We start from the raw sequence: 16242 nt of genomic DNA on the forward strand, positions 1-16242 counted from the left end.
TATTTCCAGAACAACTGCTTAACGTATAATACCGTTATCTAATATGAAATTCCCATACGATCCAACCTTCACTGCCCCTCTATTCATTATGTTCACCTTTTTCAGCACCACCATCTCGGAACTGCTAGGATTTCTGCGCATTATGGCACCGAGACTATCCTTGTTACAGCTGCATCTCATTCCCGACATGATAGAAAGCCAGTCGTTAACCCGTTCTCAAATGGCGGAGGTAGCAGAATGTAGCGAACAAACGATCAAAAACATCCGTAGGAACTTGCGACTGTTTAGACACGTTTATGCTCCCCCGACTCGTATCGGTCGGAGACGAATTATAACACTACCGATGATAGAAGCACTCTATGACCACCTGCTAGAAAAGCCAGGTCTGTATCTAGAGGAAATGGCTATCTTTCTATGGATGAGTTCAGACGCTAGTAACCACCTCTAGTATTAGGAGGGCCCTTATATCCTAAGGCTAGTCTAAAAAGACCGTAAGATAGAGTGCTAAAGACCAGAGTGCTAAATTGCGAGAAACTTATCTCTATAATATGTCGGAATTCGAATCATACCACCTTGTTTATATCGATAAGTCTGGATGTGATAAACGGGTTGGTCTCCGACGGACAGGCTGGTCACCACTTGGTGTAGCACCTCGACAAGTGTCACAGTTTCACGGTGACGAGCGTTATCAAATTCTGCCTATATATGCCTAAGATGGCATTTTGCTTACTCGTGTCTTTCGTGGTTCAACAGATGCCGCTGTGTTCGAAGATTTCATCGGTAAGCTTCTTCGCTATTATAGAAGATGGCCGGAGCCGAAATCTGTTCTGGTCATGGGCAATGCATCGTTTCACCACTACGAGCGGATTTCGCAGATGTGTGCCGATGCGGGATGGTCATATTGGTTTATTTGCCTACTCGCCGGACCTGAACCTAATTGAAGAATTTTTTGCAGAGCTCAAAGGCCATAAGACGTAATTGGAGCTACTACGCAGAAGACCCCGACCGAGACTTCGGCTCCTTTCTTGAACGGTGTATTAATCGGGTCGGAGCAAGAGAAGAAAGTGCTAGGGGCCATTTTGGCCACGCTGGCCTGACTATTGGAGATATAGATAACTAAATATCTGCTTCTGGCAGTATCATTCCATTGATTGCCGGTGTCTGTCTATAGCTGACATCTGGTTCAAGCTGAGACGGGCTTCCAGGGTATTTGACATTGTGTTTCGAGATGCCTGAAACACTAAACATGATTCGCTATGTGCCCCGGGTCCCAGATACCTTACAACCTCTTCGCCAAGGATCTATCCTTAGTACTACCTCGTCTTATGGGCCTGAAAATGGGGTTCAATTTATGTTGGTCATATATCGCCTTTCGTCATATGTGCTCAGCCTACCATGAGGTACGCATTAATTATTGTACAAGATCGGCGATGAATGTTGAATCTCAAAGTGACATTCTCAAAGCGGCCTGGGAATCCTAATGAGCAACCGGAGGGTTTATAGCCCCAATTTGCAGCATTATCCCAAAAATATCAGGCAAGCCAGTCTCCTCCACAATCTTTCCATCTTTGAATCGATAGATATTCATAGCACGTGCCTCGATTTTCTTTCCGGAAGCCGGAACACCGAAGAATTCGCCTTCGTGAGTTCCACGCAAAGTGAACTGCGCCACAACTCTATCGTCCTCGATGACTGTATCGTCAAGTGTCCACTGGATATCTGGATAAGCGGAGCGCATCATGCCAAGAATTTGCATGTATCCAGGCAATCCTTTCAGTGGGGTATCCGAAAACGGAACGTGGAACTCGGCTGATTCGGAAACCACCTCCTGCCCTATCGTTTCATCGCCTGAATTGATGAACTCAACAAATCGATGCATCCTCTGTGCAAGGGGGCGAGACATGATGTTGCTTGAAGAATACGTTAATTTTTTCCTTACAGAATAGAAGAAAGACTTCAATTTTGACTCACATCTAGTGGTTCCGTCTTGATGAAGGGGTAGGAAATGGAAGTCGCTTTTCTTTGCCGAGTTTCTGAGACCAAAAATTAGTGAAAATTACCACTAGATGAATTGATTTTGGACAGAGGGTTTGATCGGAATCCAAAGAATATGGATTGCCTAGGTTCATTGAAAGACGTCTCTCGGGGGTTTAACAAGGCAAGGAGCGATTTGAATTTACCTTTAGTTGCAAAGTGTTTGATTTTCACAAAGAGACTTTTTGCTGTATCCTGGTAAATCTGGGAATCGAGGCATACTTATACTTTGAGCTGCTCCAAAGTATGATCCTTCCATCTATGAACTAGCCGTCTTACCCCCCTGGGTAGGGTAGGGGGGTAGGCTGGTAAGACGGCTATATGAATAATCCAGATTTTTCTGTTTGGCACGTTTACATGGTTTGGCTTAAGAGGTTTCAATCAATAAGCGCGCGGTGACTCGGAATTCCCGGGCTCTGTTTGTATGTTTGCATATTTTGTATAGGTTGTGTAGGCGTATGAGTTTGCGGTTCAATCAAAAATTCACTCGACAATCCGGGATTTCCGACATTCGCGCCGCTGTTTGGTATGGTTGTATAGTTTGCAATCTTCGGGTATTGTGCCGGCCAGCCAGGTAGATAATGCATGGTTGGCAAAAAGGAAGCCAGAAACGGCTACTTTATCCTGCTCCGGGCTTGCTCAGGTTGGTACTCAGGACTTTCACCCGTCTGCAAAGGGTAGAATGTTTCTTGTCTTCTTAGGGGTAGTTGGTGCCTAGGATAGAGTTCCTCATGTGACCCGACTACAGTGTTGTCAGGTTACCCATCTGCAAGTTGGGCCCTCAAATAAGTAGCGGCTGCAGCGGTGTCCTAACACTGGCGCAATCGTAATTACTTTTCAATAGATATTGGAGGTCGGAATTTATGTTCAACAGATGAGTAAGGCCCTTTGATGGTCTTCCAAGGTTGGATTCTTGAACATCGCGCCGCTGGCCCGTATTGATGGCAGGCTTTGGGGAGAGCTTGCGAGCCGAATGGGAGTGTAAGTGGAAATCAATGCCGATAAGGTCTAGCCATATTTCAAAGCTAGAAGAAGGCAAACAAACCGATAGACAACCGAATATGTCGCTAATTTGCTCGAGCAAGCTGAAATGGAACTTGCATGGTTGGTGCCCAATCGGATACTCGAACCTCTACTTTGCAGTATGGGGCTCAAGAATTGTTGCGATGCTTATCGTCTAGTCGCCTTACTACAGAGGAGGCACTTAATTCGCTAGGTACTGCTGAAGAATAATAGATAAATTCGAGTAAATAGATCGCCCACTGTGAACTAGAGCCCGTCATCCGAAACCGCAAATGCCCTTGTCAACGAAGAAATTTGGGTTTTGATCTTTGAAGATGTGCTCAAGTTCGAAGCCATCTGAGAGCGTTATATTACACGCTTGTCGGAATCCAGCCTTGAGGGTATCATCGGATACATTTGATGCGAGCCACTCACCGTATTCTTTAACAGCTATGTCTTTGAACCCGGGGATGTTCAATGGGCTCAAACAGCTCTCAGCTCTGCTATGGCATCAGCCGAGATCGTCGGGCCAATCCAGTAGGGTGGGATAGGTGAACATTGATGTTTATCGGTTGATAAGGCCCCCCATTTCTAAGGAAGTTACCGCCTTTACGCTTTTCCTTCTCCTGCCTTTGCTGTTCCTCCATATAGAGCATATCCCGGACCTCATCTGGAACGTCTTTATGCGTCTCTAGGGCACCACCCTTTTCGACGTAGGTAACTAAACGCCGTAGAGTTTGCGTGCGGAGTCGGTAATGTCTTTTCCCCATTGGATCTAGCCAGCGGTAGGGACCCAAGTGGATGCAGCCGAACCGCATTTCATCAAGTCATATACACGTCGCCAAACTGATTGTTGGCCGCATGGATTTTCTTCGGCGTCAAGCTGAGCATCCCGATCATCAAGCATTCTTTTTGTGACAGAAGATTTACCTCTCTTCTCCCCTTTTCGTCCAGCAGATGGGGAATTGCAATCCTCTACGTAGTTGAAACAGACCCTTAGCGTGAGTCTCTTTCCACAACAGAAATTGCTCGACCACATCCGCAACTGCTTCTCGATAGGAGCCCAAGCAATTTCCGTTATATGTGAAGCCGCAATTGTGGCAAAGTTCTCGGGCACTAATAATAAAGTCGGCAATGGCTTGGGGTGGCATTTCTTTTCCTCTTCGTGACATTCTACAGCGTATGCCTGGACGCTACTACATAGGTATATTGTGCTGAGATTCTTCCAACCTATACGCGTGGACGGGGCATGGGAATTTCCATATTCACACAATTTTGTACCACTCTTGTCTCTACTCAGGCCTCTCCTGTGGCTTTCAACACGATTGGATGACGGTTTTACTTGGTGTTTATTATCATTCCTGTTCTAGGTGCGGCCGTGATATTCTTCACCTTCCCAGAGACCAAAGGGTTACCTCTTGAAGATATCCCTATGGTATTTGGGGACGCGCAAATTGGAGTGGAGGTCACCCCAGAGCCTGCAGATCGCTCTGACAAATGTTCAATTTGCGAAAAGGTACCCGTGTGATTTCTTTTCTCGATTGGGATGTTGGCACCTGGTGATCTGATATTTTGCATCCTTCTATGACGCTCCCGTCAGTGGCGGCACACTTGGAGCATCCAAGGGGACTATTTATTTCTTTCTTGGCTGTTCCGAAAGTGACCCGCTGTTCAACACTCACGGACCTTCTCGGTCTAATGGGCTCAAAAATCATTGCGTGTGGGGGTCCCTCACTTGGGCTGTCTGCCAAGTTGTGCAACAACTATTTTTCGGGTCTGATCGCAATTTCTAGCTCTGAATCTCTCAATATGGGTATTAAGGCAGGACTGGATCCCTGGGTTTTGTCTAGCGTCTTTGCGGCCGGCACGGCTCAGAACAATATCTGCGATCGCTTCAATCCTTGTCCCAGAGTTGTTCCAGAGGCTCCCTCGAGCAATGGATACCAAGGTGGGTTCAAGGTTCAGCTGATGAAGAAGGGTTTCGCACTTGCGGTGGATTTGGCTGATGGTGTGGGCGCCACACTCGCTTTGGGACAACGAGGGCTTGAGACATATGAGGCTGCGTCTAATGATCCTGAATGTTTTGATCGTGATTCGCGTGTGATTTTCTGTTATATTGGAGGAGACGAGAACTGGGCACAAAGGTTCCAGCAATAAACATTTGAAAGTGTTGTACATCAGTAGGCTGTTTCTTTGGAGAATCAGCTATTAGTTCCTTTTACTATGGTCTATTTTCCGAATACACCATTCGCCCAAAGTATCCCCTTGGGTTACACCGGTATCGAGAAGTTATCGAAGAGAAGTACTATCTCGGCGTCACATATAGTTCGCGGGGGGTTGGGTGTAAAGGCGGCGCTCTTGCTCAGGGTGTACGGGGACGTTGCAAGAAATATTAACCATAACAGTAGTCATTAAAATGACACTTTCAAATGGTATACTAGATAACCGGGCTTAAAACTGTTGAACGATGGGGACTGTGGCGAACTACCTTATCTACGGATCCCTTGCCATAAGACGAGGTGCCGAATGGCGCAAAAAATCGCAGTTCTAGCTAAGTAAAGGCCGTCCAACATGGACAGAGTACTTTTCAAGTCGGAACTGACTGCCATTAATTAGATCCGGTCCTGCACCTGAACGGGTACCTGCACGATATTGTGTAACTTTTGACATAGTTGTACTAAGTACTATCCCGGTGAGAAAATACGATCAACGGGAAAGTGTCCCCCGAGTAAATACCTAGCTTCCAAGACATTTCGATATTTGCCACTATATTAAGCTCTAGAAATAAACATAGTAAGTGGTAGATATATGCTATTAGACAAGTATGTTACATGGCTGCAAACAGCTCTGTACCTGCGGATCCGTTCCCGTCGCTCCACATCCCCACTGGAGCTTGAAGAAGTCCAAAGTCCATTGAGTCTGCATTTATCGAAACTGAAATAGCAAGAATAAAACCACACTGAACCCACTTAAAATAACAAGAAAGAAAAAAACCAGAAGGACAAAGCGTTGAGGGGTTGATGTCACATGTTGAGAGCCCCCGCTGGATTTCCTTGATCTGGACCTCCCCCCATCTTCTCTCCACCTCTCCCCCAGCTCTCCCCACCAAACATGTCTTCTACCATTGACAGCTCCAATATTCCCACCGATGGCACAGGTAAGCTTGAGATTACCAGCACTTTCAAATGTGATTCCAATTTTAACAAAAAATAGGTGTTATCCAGCTGGATCCTTGGCTGGAACCGCATCGCGATGTCTTGAAGCACAGATACCAGGTAGTCGAGGATTGGGCCAAAACCATCAATGAAACAGAGGGTGGCTTGGACAAGTTCAGCAAGGTGAATTGATCTCCATTGATTGGTTTCCTATGTGCTAATGCGCTTATCAGGGCTACGAAACCTTCGGACTGCATGCGCAACCCAACGGAGAGATCAAATACCAAGAATGGGCACCCAACGCAAAGGAGGCTTCTTTGGTCGGCGAATTTAGTACGTTGTGTACTACCCATATTTGAGGAGCTTGACTGAGACTCGCAGACAATTGGGATGTCAATGCCAACCCCATGACGAAGAACAGCTTCGGCATCTGGAATGTAACTGTACCAGCGAAGAACGGCGCTGCCGCTATTCCCCACGACAGCAAGATCAAGGTGAGCACAGCAACCCTACGCATAACAAAGCAACCCCACTAAGAACCCGACAGATCACAATGGTGCTCCCCAGCGGCGAGCGCATCTACCGAATCCCCGCTTGGATCAAGCGCGTAGTCCAAGACCTGACCGTGTCGCCTGCATACGATGCTGTTTTCTGGAACCCGCCCGCGGAAGAGGTATACAAGTTCCAGCACGCGCGGCCCAAGAAGCCCGAGAGCTTGCGCATCTACGAGGCGCACGTCGGTATCTCGTCGCCGGAGACTAAGGTCGCTACATACAAGGAGTTTACGAAGAACATGCTGCCCCGCATTAAGTACCTGGGATACAATGCAATTCAGCTAATGGCCATCATGGAGCATGCGTACTATGCTAGCTTCGGGTACCAGGTGAACAACTTCTTCGCGGCGAGCAGTCGCTACGGATCCCCAGAGGATCTGAAGGAGCTTGTTGATACAGCCCACAGCATGGGGCTGGTTGTTCTGCTTGATGTGGTTCACAGCCATGCCTCCAAGAACGTCATTGATGGAATCAATGAGTTCGATGGAACGGACCACCTCTACTTCCATGGCGGTGCGAAGGGCCGTCATGAGCTGTGGGACAGCCGTCTGTTCAATTATGGAAGCCACGAGGTGCTGCGTTTCCTTTTGAGTAATCTGCGCTTCTGGATGGAAGAGTATAAATTCGATGGATACCGCTTCGATGGTGTGACCAGCATGCTCTATTCGCACCATGGTATCGGAACGTACGTGCATTCTCCTACTATGTTTTAAGAAGAACACGCTAACCGAAAGAAACAGTGGCTTCTCTGGTGGATACCACGAGTACTTCGGACCATCCGTCGACGAGGAGGGCGTTACATACCTCACCCTCGCCAACCAGATGCTGCACGAACTCTACCCAGAGTGCATCACAGTTGCAGAGGATGTCTCCGGCATGCCTGCTCTGTGTCTACCCCACGCACTAGGCGGTGCCGGCTTCGACTACCGCCTCGCGATGGCCGTCCCAGATATGTGGATCAAGCTCCTGAAGGAAAGCACAGACGACGAGTGGGACATGGCCAACATCTCCCACACGCTCACCAACCGTCGCCATGGCGAGAAGACCATTGCCTATGCCGAGAGCCACGACCAAGCGTAAGTTGCATTTCCCATCTCCTCCAGCCTCTAGCCTCAATTCATCCAACCAACTAACACAAACCCTAACAGACTCGTCGGCGACAAGACCCTAATGATGTGGCTCTGTGACAAAGAGATGTACACACACATGTCCACCCTAACGGAGTTCACCCCGGTAATCGAGCGCGGCATGGCTCTGCACAAGATGATCCGACTGGTAACACACGCCCTGGGAGGCGAGGGCTACCTAAACTTCGAAGGCAATGAATTCGGACACCCCGAATGGCTCGATTTCCCACGCGCCGGCAACGACAACTCCTTCTGGTACGCTCGGCGACAGCTAAACCTAACCGAAGACCCGCTTCTGCGGTACCACTTCCTGAACGAGTTCGACCGCGGGATGCAGCTGGCGGAGCAGAAGTACGGATGGCTTTCTGCGTCGCAGGCGTACATCAGTCTGAAGAACGAGAGCGACAAGGTACTTGTCTTTGAGCGTGCTGGACTGCTTTGGATCTTCAATTTCAATTCCAAGCAAAGCTTTACCGATTACCGTGTTGGGGTTGATGTTCCGGGTACGTATCGGATTGTTCTTGATACGGATGAGACGGTGTTTGGTGGGCTTGGGCGGAATGTTAAGGAGACACGCTTCTTTACTACTGATATGGAGTGGAATGGGAGGGGAAATTTCGTGCAGGTTTATATTCCTACGAGGACTGCTTTGGTATGTGTTTTCTTCTTTTTTCTTCTTTCTTCTCCCCGTCTGCCTCTGTTCTGGTTTGCTGACTTTATGTGTTCCTTACAGGTCCTGGCTCTGGAAAGTACTCTGTAATGTGAACGCCAATCTATGTCTGTGTCTTACACGCAGCCGAGTCGGAAATTGAACATCTCGGGCTGGTTCGTCGTTGTATTTGGTGTTATTCTTCGCTTGTGTGCTTAAACTAGATTCTTCGTTGTGTACTGCCCTGCATTTTTGTTCTAATCAAAGCTATCTATATCTAACAATGCCTCATATCATATACACTGTTTTTTAACGCGTTTTGCATTGTAGAATGGATAGAGAGCGCTTTGAAGGAAGCTAGTATTGTACGGTACCTCTGTAGGTAGTATAGAAAGACAATCTCGAGGGAAAGAAGTTTCAATTTCAAGGGATCATATAACCTGAACGAGGATGATCAGAACGAACTCGAGCTACATACAGACAAGACCAGCCTGAATGATTTAGTTGACTAACTGTATAGAGATGAAAGTACATCTCTCCCTAACCAGGCATCAACTACACCACAACCACTGACTACATCTACACTACGCAATACACAAAACCCAGGACGCAATCACAAAGGAAAAGATGTCGAGAATCAGGTTTTGAACTCTAAATACACAAAATAATGAAACACGCCGGTCGAGGGGGGGGGTTTGTGTAAGGTATCTCCAATCCAGACCGGCTTTAAAATCCCATCGACTCGCTAAGATAGACGAACGCATCACCAACCTCCCCCAACCATAAACAAGTAACCCCAAACTTCCTCAACCTCAATCCCCAACACCACGATTCTGCCCTCGGAATCCCAGCCATTTCATATTCCCTTGCTCGGGTTCCTTTCGGATCGAGTCTAGAAAGAACGACACCAAGGGAATCCCAACGTTGACGTGACAACCATGCAGGAGAAATGGAAGTGAAATCAAGTCCCTTTCTTTGTTGCATTTTGTTTTTCTCTTAGATCGGGTAATGTACATGGTAATATACACGCCTCGACAAAAGGGAAATGATGTTGTCGCGTACAACGTTGGAACATTTCGAGTGTTCTGACAAAGGGAATTAAATGAAACTGGGAGAACCAATAGAGAATAGGTGAGGGAAGAGACGAAAAGGAGAGGAAGAGCTTGAAGATGGAAGGGGGAAGTTAAGACGGCGCTAGCTAGCAAATGACAAAATTACATTTAGGCCTTGTTCTCAAGCTCAGCCAGAATCTTCTCACCCTTGGCACGGGCAGCGTTGATGTCGCCAACCATGTAGAAGGCGGCCTCGGGGAGGTCGTCACCCTCACCAGCAATGATGGCCTTGAAGGAGGAGATGGTGTCCTTCAGGTCAACAAGGGTACCCTCGATACCAGTGAAAACCTGGGCGACGGCGAAGGGCTGGGACAGGAAACGCTGGAGCTTACGGGCACGCTCGACGGTGAGCTTATCAGCCTCGGACAACTCATCCATACCGAGAATGGCAATGATATCCTGGAGGGACTTGTACTCCTGGAGCATCTGCTGGACACGGGTGGCCGTGTTGTAGTGCTCGTCACCGATGATACGGGGGTCGAGCATACGGGACTTGGAGTCGAGGGGGTCGACAGCGGGGTAGATACCCAACTCGGAGATACCACGAGACAACACAGTGGTGGCGTCCAAGTGAGCGAAGGTGGTGGCGGGGGCAGGATCAGTCAGATCGTCAGCGGGCACGTAGACGGCCTGGACGGAGGTGATAGAACCCTTCTGGGTGGTGGTGATACGCTCCTGCATGACACCCATGTCAACAGCCAGGGTAGGCTGGTAACCGACGGCAGAGGGGATACGGCCCAGAAGGGCAGACACCTCGGAACCGGCCTGGGTGAAACGGAAAATGTTGTCAATGAAGAGCAGCACGTCCTGACCCTCCTCGTCACGGAAGTACTCGGCAATGGTCAGACCGGTCAGGGCAACACGGGCACGGGCACCGGGGGGCTCGTTCATCTGACCGAACACAAGGGCGACCTTGGAGTCACCATCAAGCTGGATGACACCGGTCTCCTGCATCTCGTGGTACAGATCGTTACCCTCACGGGTACGCTCACCGACACCACAGAACACGGAGTAACCACCGTGGGCCTTGGCAATGTTGTTCTAAAAGGTCCAAAGTATAAGCATTTTCTGCAATTTTCAAGTGAAGGGAAACAAGAGGGGGAAATCCTTACAATCAGCTCCTGAATGAACACGGTCTTACCGACACCGGCACCACCGAACAGACCAATCTTACCACCACGGGCGTAGGGGGCGAGCAGGTCGACAACCTTGATACCGGTGACGAGAATCTCGGCAGAGGTGGACTGGTCGACGAACGCAGGGGGATCGGCGTGAATGGGAGCGAACTTGGTGGCCTTGACGGGACCACGCTCGTCAATGGGATCACCAGTAACGTTGATGATACGGCCGAGAGTGGCGGGACCGACGGGGATGGTGATGGGAGCACCAGTGTCAGTGGCGACGACACCACGGGAGAGACCCTCGGTACCTTTAGGTGACGTTAGTTGAAGCTCTAATATACAGTAGGAGCGCACTCAGTGGGTCCCCCGATCGGGTAGGGAACGACACGGTGGCCCGAGAAAGGGGTGGGAAGGGGGTGAAGCTTACCGTCCATGGCAATAGTACGGACGACATTCTCACCCAAGTGTTGCTATAAGGTCATTGTTAGCTTTGGTTGCGATTTGAATCAAGGTTTAGCCAATCAGATCACGTACAGCAACCTCCAGAACGAGCTTCTGGCCGTTGTTGGTGGTGGTAATGGCGTTGTAAATGGCAGGGAGCTTCTCTCCGCTGAACTTCACTGTAATATGGCGAATAGAAAGTCAGATACGGTTTTGTTGATGATTTTGGGGTTGATTGCGATGGTTTCGGTGATGGATTGGGTCCAGGGAAAAGATTTTCGCGAGGTGCCCATTTCCGCCAGGAGTCGACAACACGTACCGTCAACGACGGCACCAATGACCTGGTGAACCTTTCCGGTCAAAGCAGCATCGGAGCTAGCGAAACGGGCAGTGAGAGCCGGGAGAGCATTGGAGCGGATGGGCTGGAAGGCGCGGGCGACGGGGGTCGTCCGGGCAAAAGCAGCCCTCCCAAAGGACCGGGCGAGACCGCTAAAGAGATTAAAAAATTAGTTTCAAAATGAAAAAGAGGAGGAGATTTAATGGATCTTCAAATCATACCTCTTGAACATAATGACGGTGTTGAAGAGCGAGATGTGATGGAAAGGAAGAGGTGAGGTTGGAACGGGAAAAGAGGGAAGAAGAGGAAGGGAAGAGGTTGGTGGATGGGGACTGGTCGCCCTTAGCCTTTCCGGGGCGGTTTTGCCGACGATCCCGTGATGAACCGAGCACCAACTTGAGCTTTCTACAAGGAAAAGAGCTTGATTTTCTGATTTAGAATGGTTTTTTATATATAAATAATGATATCTATCGTTTTTAAATATCCATTGACACTAATCTCGTGTGATGAGGTGGTGACCGAGGGAAGCTCAGCCCGTTGCCCTGGAATTCGCGCACACACACCGGGGCTTGGCGGCCGGGTGCAGGGGAGCCACAGTTTTTTTGCTGAATGACATCGTTGCCCCGGAGAAACCTTCATGATATTTAAAACATGTACTCCGTAAGCTAGCAGTGAAAGTGTTAGAATGGAATGTATCAAAGTCAATGGCCCTTTGGTCCGAATATCGGAAAAACTCTGACGTGTTGGGGGGTCAACCAGGGCCGGGTAGAAAATATAGAACTTAAAGAATTAGAGAATTTATAGAACTTGTACGGAGTAGTCTAAATTATATTCGAAGCTAATATTATGTTCATTATTCATTATAATCTTGATTCATATTTCTATTATTTTCATTTTATATCTCCATAGAAACATTGAACTAACCCTTATTATTCTGTTACCCTCGAAACCACCGTGTTCCCGCAGGGATTCTCCGCACTTACGTTGGTTCGTTCCGATTCACTCCGTAGACCACGCCATGTCGGAGCACAGGGGGAATATACACCTATTTTATATACTAAATCACAATCACCAAAACTCATGCTCTATGGCTACAAAAGAGATACATTGATTATAGCACAGTACGGGATACACGCATTTTCCAATGCTTGCCAAAAAAGATAGAATGGGGGAACAGTCGACGGCCGCGCGCACGGGCGGAGGTCCATCCTCCGATACAAAGACATGTCGAACATGGTTATGGAAAGAGTAGCTTGCAATAAAATCGACATCGAGGTCGTGCGATGGGTGCCGTCCGTCCTGCGTAGATATCAACTCATTCCCGGTCGGGCAACTGGTACATCTATGACTTCTCAGCAGGGGGGCTCTGGACGAAGCCCTTGCCTTCGTAACCCTCTTTGCTGATGCCGTGGATGGGGTTGATCTTCTCTTTCTGTAGTCGGATAGGTTAGCATCGTCCAATTTGCCTGCGGCAGAGACTTCTCTCAACGGCGGTCGGAAAGGGGGAGGAGTGATATGTACCAGGGCATATTCGTTAGAGGCCTCCTGCCACTCCTTGGACATGGTGCCGGGCTGCTTGCCGGCAAAGGCGTGGACGGCGTAGAAGAGGGCAACGGAAACGGCAGTGAGCTGGAGCACCTTGGAGAGCACGCGCAGACCCTCACCCTTGGGGGCCTGGGCGCGGGGGCCGTGGGCACCGAAGGCAATGTAGTAAGCTAGAGCAGAGAAAGAATTGATGTCAGCGAAAAATGACTACTTGCAAAGACAATTGTGGAGGTTCGAGGGGTCGGGCCATCCCGAGACAGATAACCTCGGAAGCCTCAGGGTAGTCGAGGCGAGAGGCTATCTTTCAAGCCCACCCGCTCTAGGGATAGCACGTACCGGCCTTCTTCTCCTGGAGGGTCATCTGGTGCCAGTCGACCTTCATGCGGTCACGGAGCTGCATCCAGAGCTCGGCCTGCTCCTGAGGGGCCATGACCTCCCAGCGCTTCTCGATGTTGGCGAGAGTAGGGTTGGGGATAGCATGGTCCGAAGCAGCGCGGGTCTGCAGGGCGTTCACAGAGGCAGTCGGGGCAGCACGGATGGCCGCGGTGCTGCGAGGAACAGCGCGAGAGACGGTGCGAAGAAACATTGTGCGGCAGGCGGGAGGTGGCAGCACCACGTCGAAATCGGGTTCAATTGAGGTAGTTAGAGGGAGGTCGGGGGGTTGAAAGCCAGAGAGCACGCCAGGGCACGGCTTATGAGAGAGTGGAGGGGAATCGTGGATTGGGGATGACTTGAAGACGTTTCTTGTGGTTTGAGGTGGAAAGGCGAGGATCCGGTCGGGACTAGTGCGGTTTTGGTTTGTCCGCCTCCTCATTGGCTCCTCGCCCAAACCGGCTCTCTGTGCCAGTGAGCATCATCATCATTTTCAGCCATATGGCATGATGTTGATATTCTTAGAGTGGCTTATGGACTTTTTTTTTATTTCGACCGTTATTATTCCTCTATTCGCAAACTTCCCCAGTTTCAGCTAGTCGCTCAAGTCTTTTGACCATCGTCGGAATCTTTAGCCGCCTATAACCTAGCCCCAGTCAAGCAATAACTTCGGAAAAGCCAGGAGTTGTTCAGTTGCTTAACTATTCTACATTCAACACCGTGCAGCCCGAAATCTCCTCACCCACCATGTGCAATATAACCAACAGGCAGCAAGATTCGGTGCCCGGTTAACCAAATATCCTCAATATGAGGTGGAAATCATTCAGAACGATTGGAACAAGGAAGTGAAAATCAAGACTCTTCAGGCCTCTCGCGAAATGAAAACAAACACGGGCCAAGTCGTAACAGTCTTGCATTGCAACTAAGAAGAAAATGGGAGAACGGTGTGCAGAGAAGGTTATGAATTGATCGTTCCGCGGCGCCGTCAAGGGCGCACCCCTATCAGTCGCGCAGCCCGGATCCAGCCGGCGCTATCATCTATGCCTTGCCACCGCTGGCCTCCTTCAGGACTGTCTTCCACTCGATATCGGCCTTGTCATCGGCGTGGATGGAAGTGACGACGTTGAGGGCGTTCTTGAGAACCTCGCGGGTGCTGGCGTAGATCATGGACCACTGAAAATGAGATTAGTTATTGGGTCTGGTGCCTGGGTCTGCTGGGAATCTTACGAGAGTAGGGGTCTCGCTAGGCACCCAGGAGATGAAGATAATCTTGGATCTGTGAGAAACAATCAAGTCAGCGGGGTGTCTGAGGACCATTGCGAACATGGGAATGCGCACCGCTTGCCCTCGCCGGGAATCTCGTACTCGATATCGTAGACGGCGTAACGGGGAGAGGCGCGGCCCTGGCTGTCCTTGGCATCGGCGAGCTCGTTGCGGAAGACCTCGTAGTCCTGGTCCTTGCCGACTGAGTCTACGACAACCGACTTCTTGTCGTCGGCGATCTTGTAGATGATGTACTTGGTCTTGCCGTGGCTCCGGGAGAAGTCTTGGAAGGTAGTGATGCAATCATCCTGGATCTGGACACTGTAGGGGGGGGCAGGTGTCAATAAATGGTGAAAGTGAGGGGGAACCGGTTGCGAGCGCGGGAACCGACGACGACTTACCCGGATGCGAGCTGCGCGATGTCATAGTCAGTACTGGACGTCATATGCCATGGGTTTGGGGTTTAATACTAACCGACATGATGGCTTATGTAGATGGGGGAGACAAAAAAAGGAACGGGGCTGTCTAGCGCTATGTCAGTGGCTGAGATGGACAAACTCAGGGGGTCCCTCGAGCTTCTCGGGTTGACATGAGAAGTCAAAGTAGTATGCACTCCAATGACTTACAGGGATTGAAGGAGGTGGAGATCGAGGCAACGGAGACGGATGAGACGGGGAAGATGGAGTTTGAGGGGTGAATTGTTTCCCAGGTGTTGCCATGGCCATAGTGGGGGTGGCTGCACGTGATATCAGACTTTTGATAATTCAAGTGCTCGGTACCTGTTTACCAGTTGAATGACGTTTAAATTATTGATCTAATAGGGTTTATTTTTAAGATTTCTAGGAGTTCCGAGGCTATTGGGGGTTTTGTTGAAAATTGACATATAGTGTCTGGTGTATGAGTTGATATTGAACAATATTTGTGTTCTCACGAGTTTTTTCCTTTTTCATCCTCGAAGTACCAGGTACTCCGTACATCAGATACATTAGGATTCGGAATCACATCATCTTAGCCTATATCTGCATAACATGTATGGAGTACATTAATGTTCGAAGTGAGCCTCTCTCCAATGTGGGTGTCGAGCTAAAATTGGCCGGCCTTCAACCATGGGACACGTCAGTGGCTATTTTTGTCCTGGCCCACCATGTACTATTATGCATACAATTGACCAGAGCAGGGTTTACTGCGTCTGCCTATTATCAATGGATTATTTTATTGCTTAACCACAAATATTTCATGTAAATATATAACCCGGCAAGAGTAAGGGTGCACAAAATTGCTTTATAAACTATGACCGGCAAGAGGTTACATACCTCCATACGGTGCCAACATATATATTACACCAAAAATATAAAAAATCACATAAAAGCACATCTGCCAAATTTATTTCCTACTTCTCACTTCTCAATTCTCAATGAGACAGGCCTAAAAGGGCGCCTGAATGAGCGCCTAGGGCAAACAGTCACAGCGTGCCTCTAGGCACAAGGCCACAACCTACAAATTGGTGACTTTAAGACGGCTGCACGATCT

The 16242-nt window shown here is 49.1% G+C and overlaps 7 protein-coding genes across 7 annotated transcripts; 3 read left to right on the forward strand and 4 right to left on the reverse strand.

The window, feature by feature from the left end:
- Nucleotides 1-1477: 1477 nt before the first annotated feature.
- N7471_006429 (ester cyclase) lies at nt 1478-1903 on the reverse strand (the record flags this gene model as incomplete). Its single annotated transcript, XM_057279148.1, has 1 exon — nt 1478-1903. One exon carries the CDS (start codon nt 1901-1903, stop codon nt 1478-1480), a length of 426 nt encoding a protein of 141 aa, XP_057138758.1.
- Nucleotides 1904-4170: 2267 nt separating this feature from the next.
- N7471_006430 (uncharacterized protein) lies at nt 4171-4564 on the forward strand (the record flags this gene model as incomplete). Its single annotated transcript, XM_057279149.1, is given in 3 exon segments — nt 4171-4240; nt 4256-4381; nt 4407-4564. The coding sequence occupies 3 exon segments, from the start codon at nt 4171-4173 to the stop codon at nt 4562-4564; spliced, it is 354 nt and encodes a 117-aa protein (XP_057138759.1).
- Nucleotides 4565-4734: 170 nt separating this feature from the next.
- Nucleotides 4735-5193, forward strand: N7471_006431 (uncharacterized protein; the record flags this gene model as incomplete). The annotated part of the gene is made up of 1 exon (XM_057279150.1): nt 4735-5193. The coding sequence occupies one exon, from the start codon at nt 4735-4737 to the stop codon at nt 5191-5193; it is 459 nt and encodes a 152-aa protein (XP_057138760.1).
- Nucleotides 5194-6147: 954 nt separating this feature from the next.
- N7471_006432 (1,4-alpha-glucan branching enzyme GLC3) lies at nt 6148-8632 on the forward strand (the record flags this gene model as incomplete). Its single annotated transcript, XM_057279151.1, has 8 exons — nt 6148-6193; nt 6250-6374; nt 6425-6524; nt 6573-6685; nt 6739-7430; nt 7486-7821; nt 7894-8524; nt 8606-8632. The coding sequence occupies 8 exons, from the start codon at nt 6148-6150 to the stop codon at nt 8630-8632; spliced, it is 2070 nt and encodes a 689-aa protein (XP_057138761.1).
- A 1109-nt stretch (nt 8633-9741) lies between these two features.
- N7471_006433 (F1F0 ATP synthase subunit beta) lies at nt 9742-11764 on the reverse strand (the record flags this gene model as incomplete). The annotated part of the gene is made up of 6 exons (XM_057279152.1): nt 9742-10674; nt 10746-11062; nt 11182-11224; nt 11289-11374; nt 11515-11684; nt 11754-11764. The coding sequence occupies 6 exons, from the start codon at nt 11762-11764 to the stop codon at nt 9742-9744; spliced, it is 1560 nt and encodes a 519-aa protein (XP_057138762.1).
- Nucleotides 11765-12594: 830 nt separating this feature from the next.
- On the reverse strand, nt 12595-13891 carry N7471_006434 (cytochrome c oxidase subunit IV family protein; the record flags this gene model as incomplete). The annotated part of the gene is made up of 3 exons (XM_057279153.1): nt 12595-12964; nt 13054-13247; nt 13414-13891. 3 exons carry the CDS (start codon nt 13889-13891, stop codon nt 12875-12877), a joined length of 762 nt encoding a protein of 253 aa, XP_057138763.1. The 3' UTR covers nt 12595-12874.
- A 98-nt stretch (nt 13892-13989) lies between these two features.
- On the reverse strand, nt 13990-15508 carry N7471_006435 (actin-binding ADF family protein). Its single transcript, XM_057279154.1, has 6 exons — nt 15339-15508; nt 15187-15237; nt 15114-15124; nt 14788-15033; nt 14677-14725; nt 13990-14622 (listed from the first exon to the last, which is right to left on the reverse strand). The coding sequence occupies exons 2-6, from the start codon at nt 15190-15192 to the stop codon at nt 14488-14490; spliced, it is 447 nt and encodes a 148-aa protein (XP_057138764.1). The 5' UTR covers nt 15193-15237; nt 15339-15508; the 3' UTR covers nt 13990-14487.
- Nucleotides 15509-16242: the final 734 nt, after the last annotated feature.

Source organism: Penicillium samsonianum, assembly GCF_028829775.1.
Source record: "Penicillium samsonianum strain IBT 33392 chromosome Unknown utg000003l_segment0_segment0, whole genome shotgun sequence".
NCBI classification, from domain to species: Eukaryota; Fungi; Ascomycota; class Eurotiomycetes; order Eurotiales; family Aspergillaceae; genus Penicillium; species Penicillium samsonianum.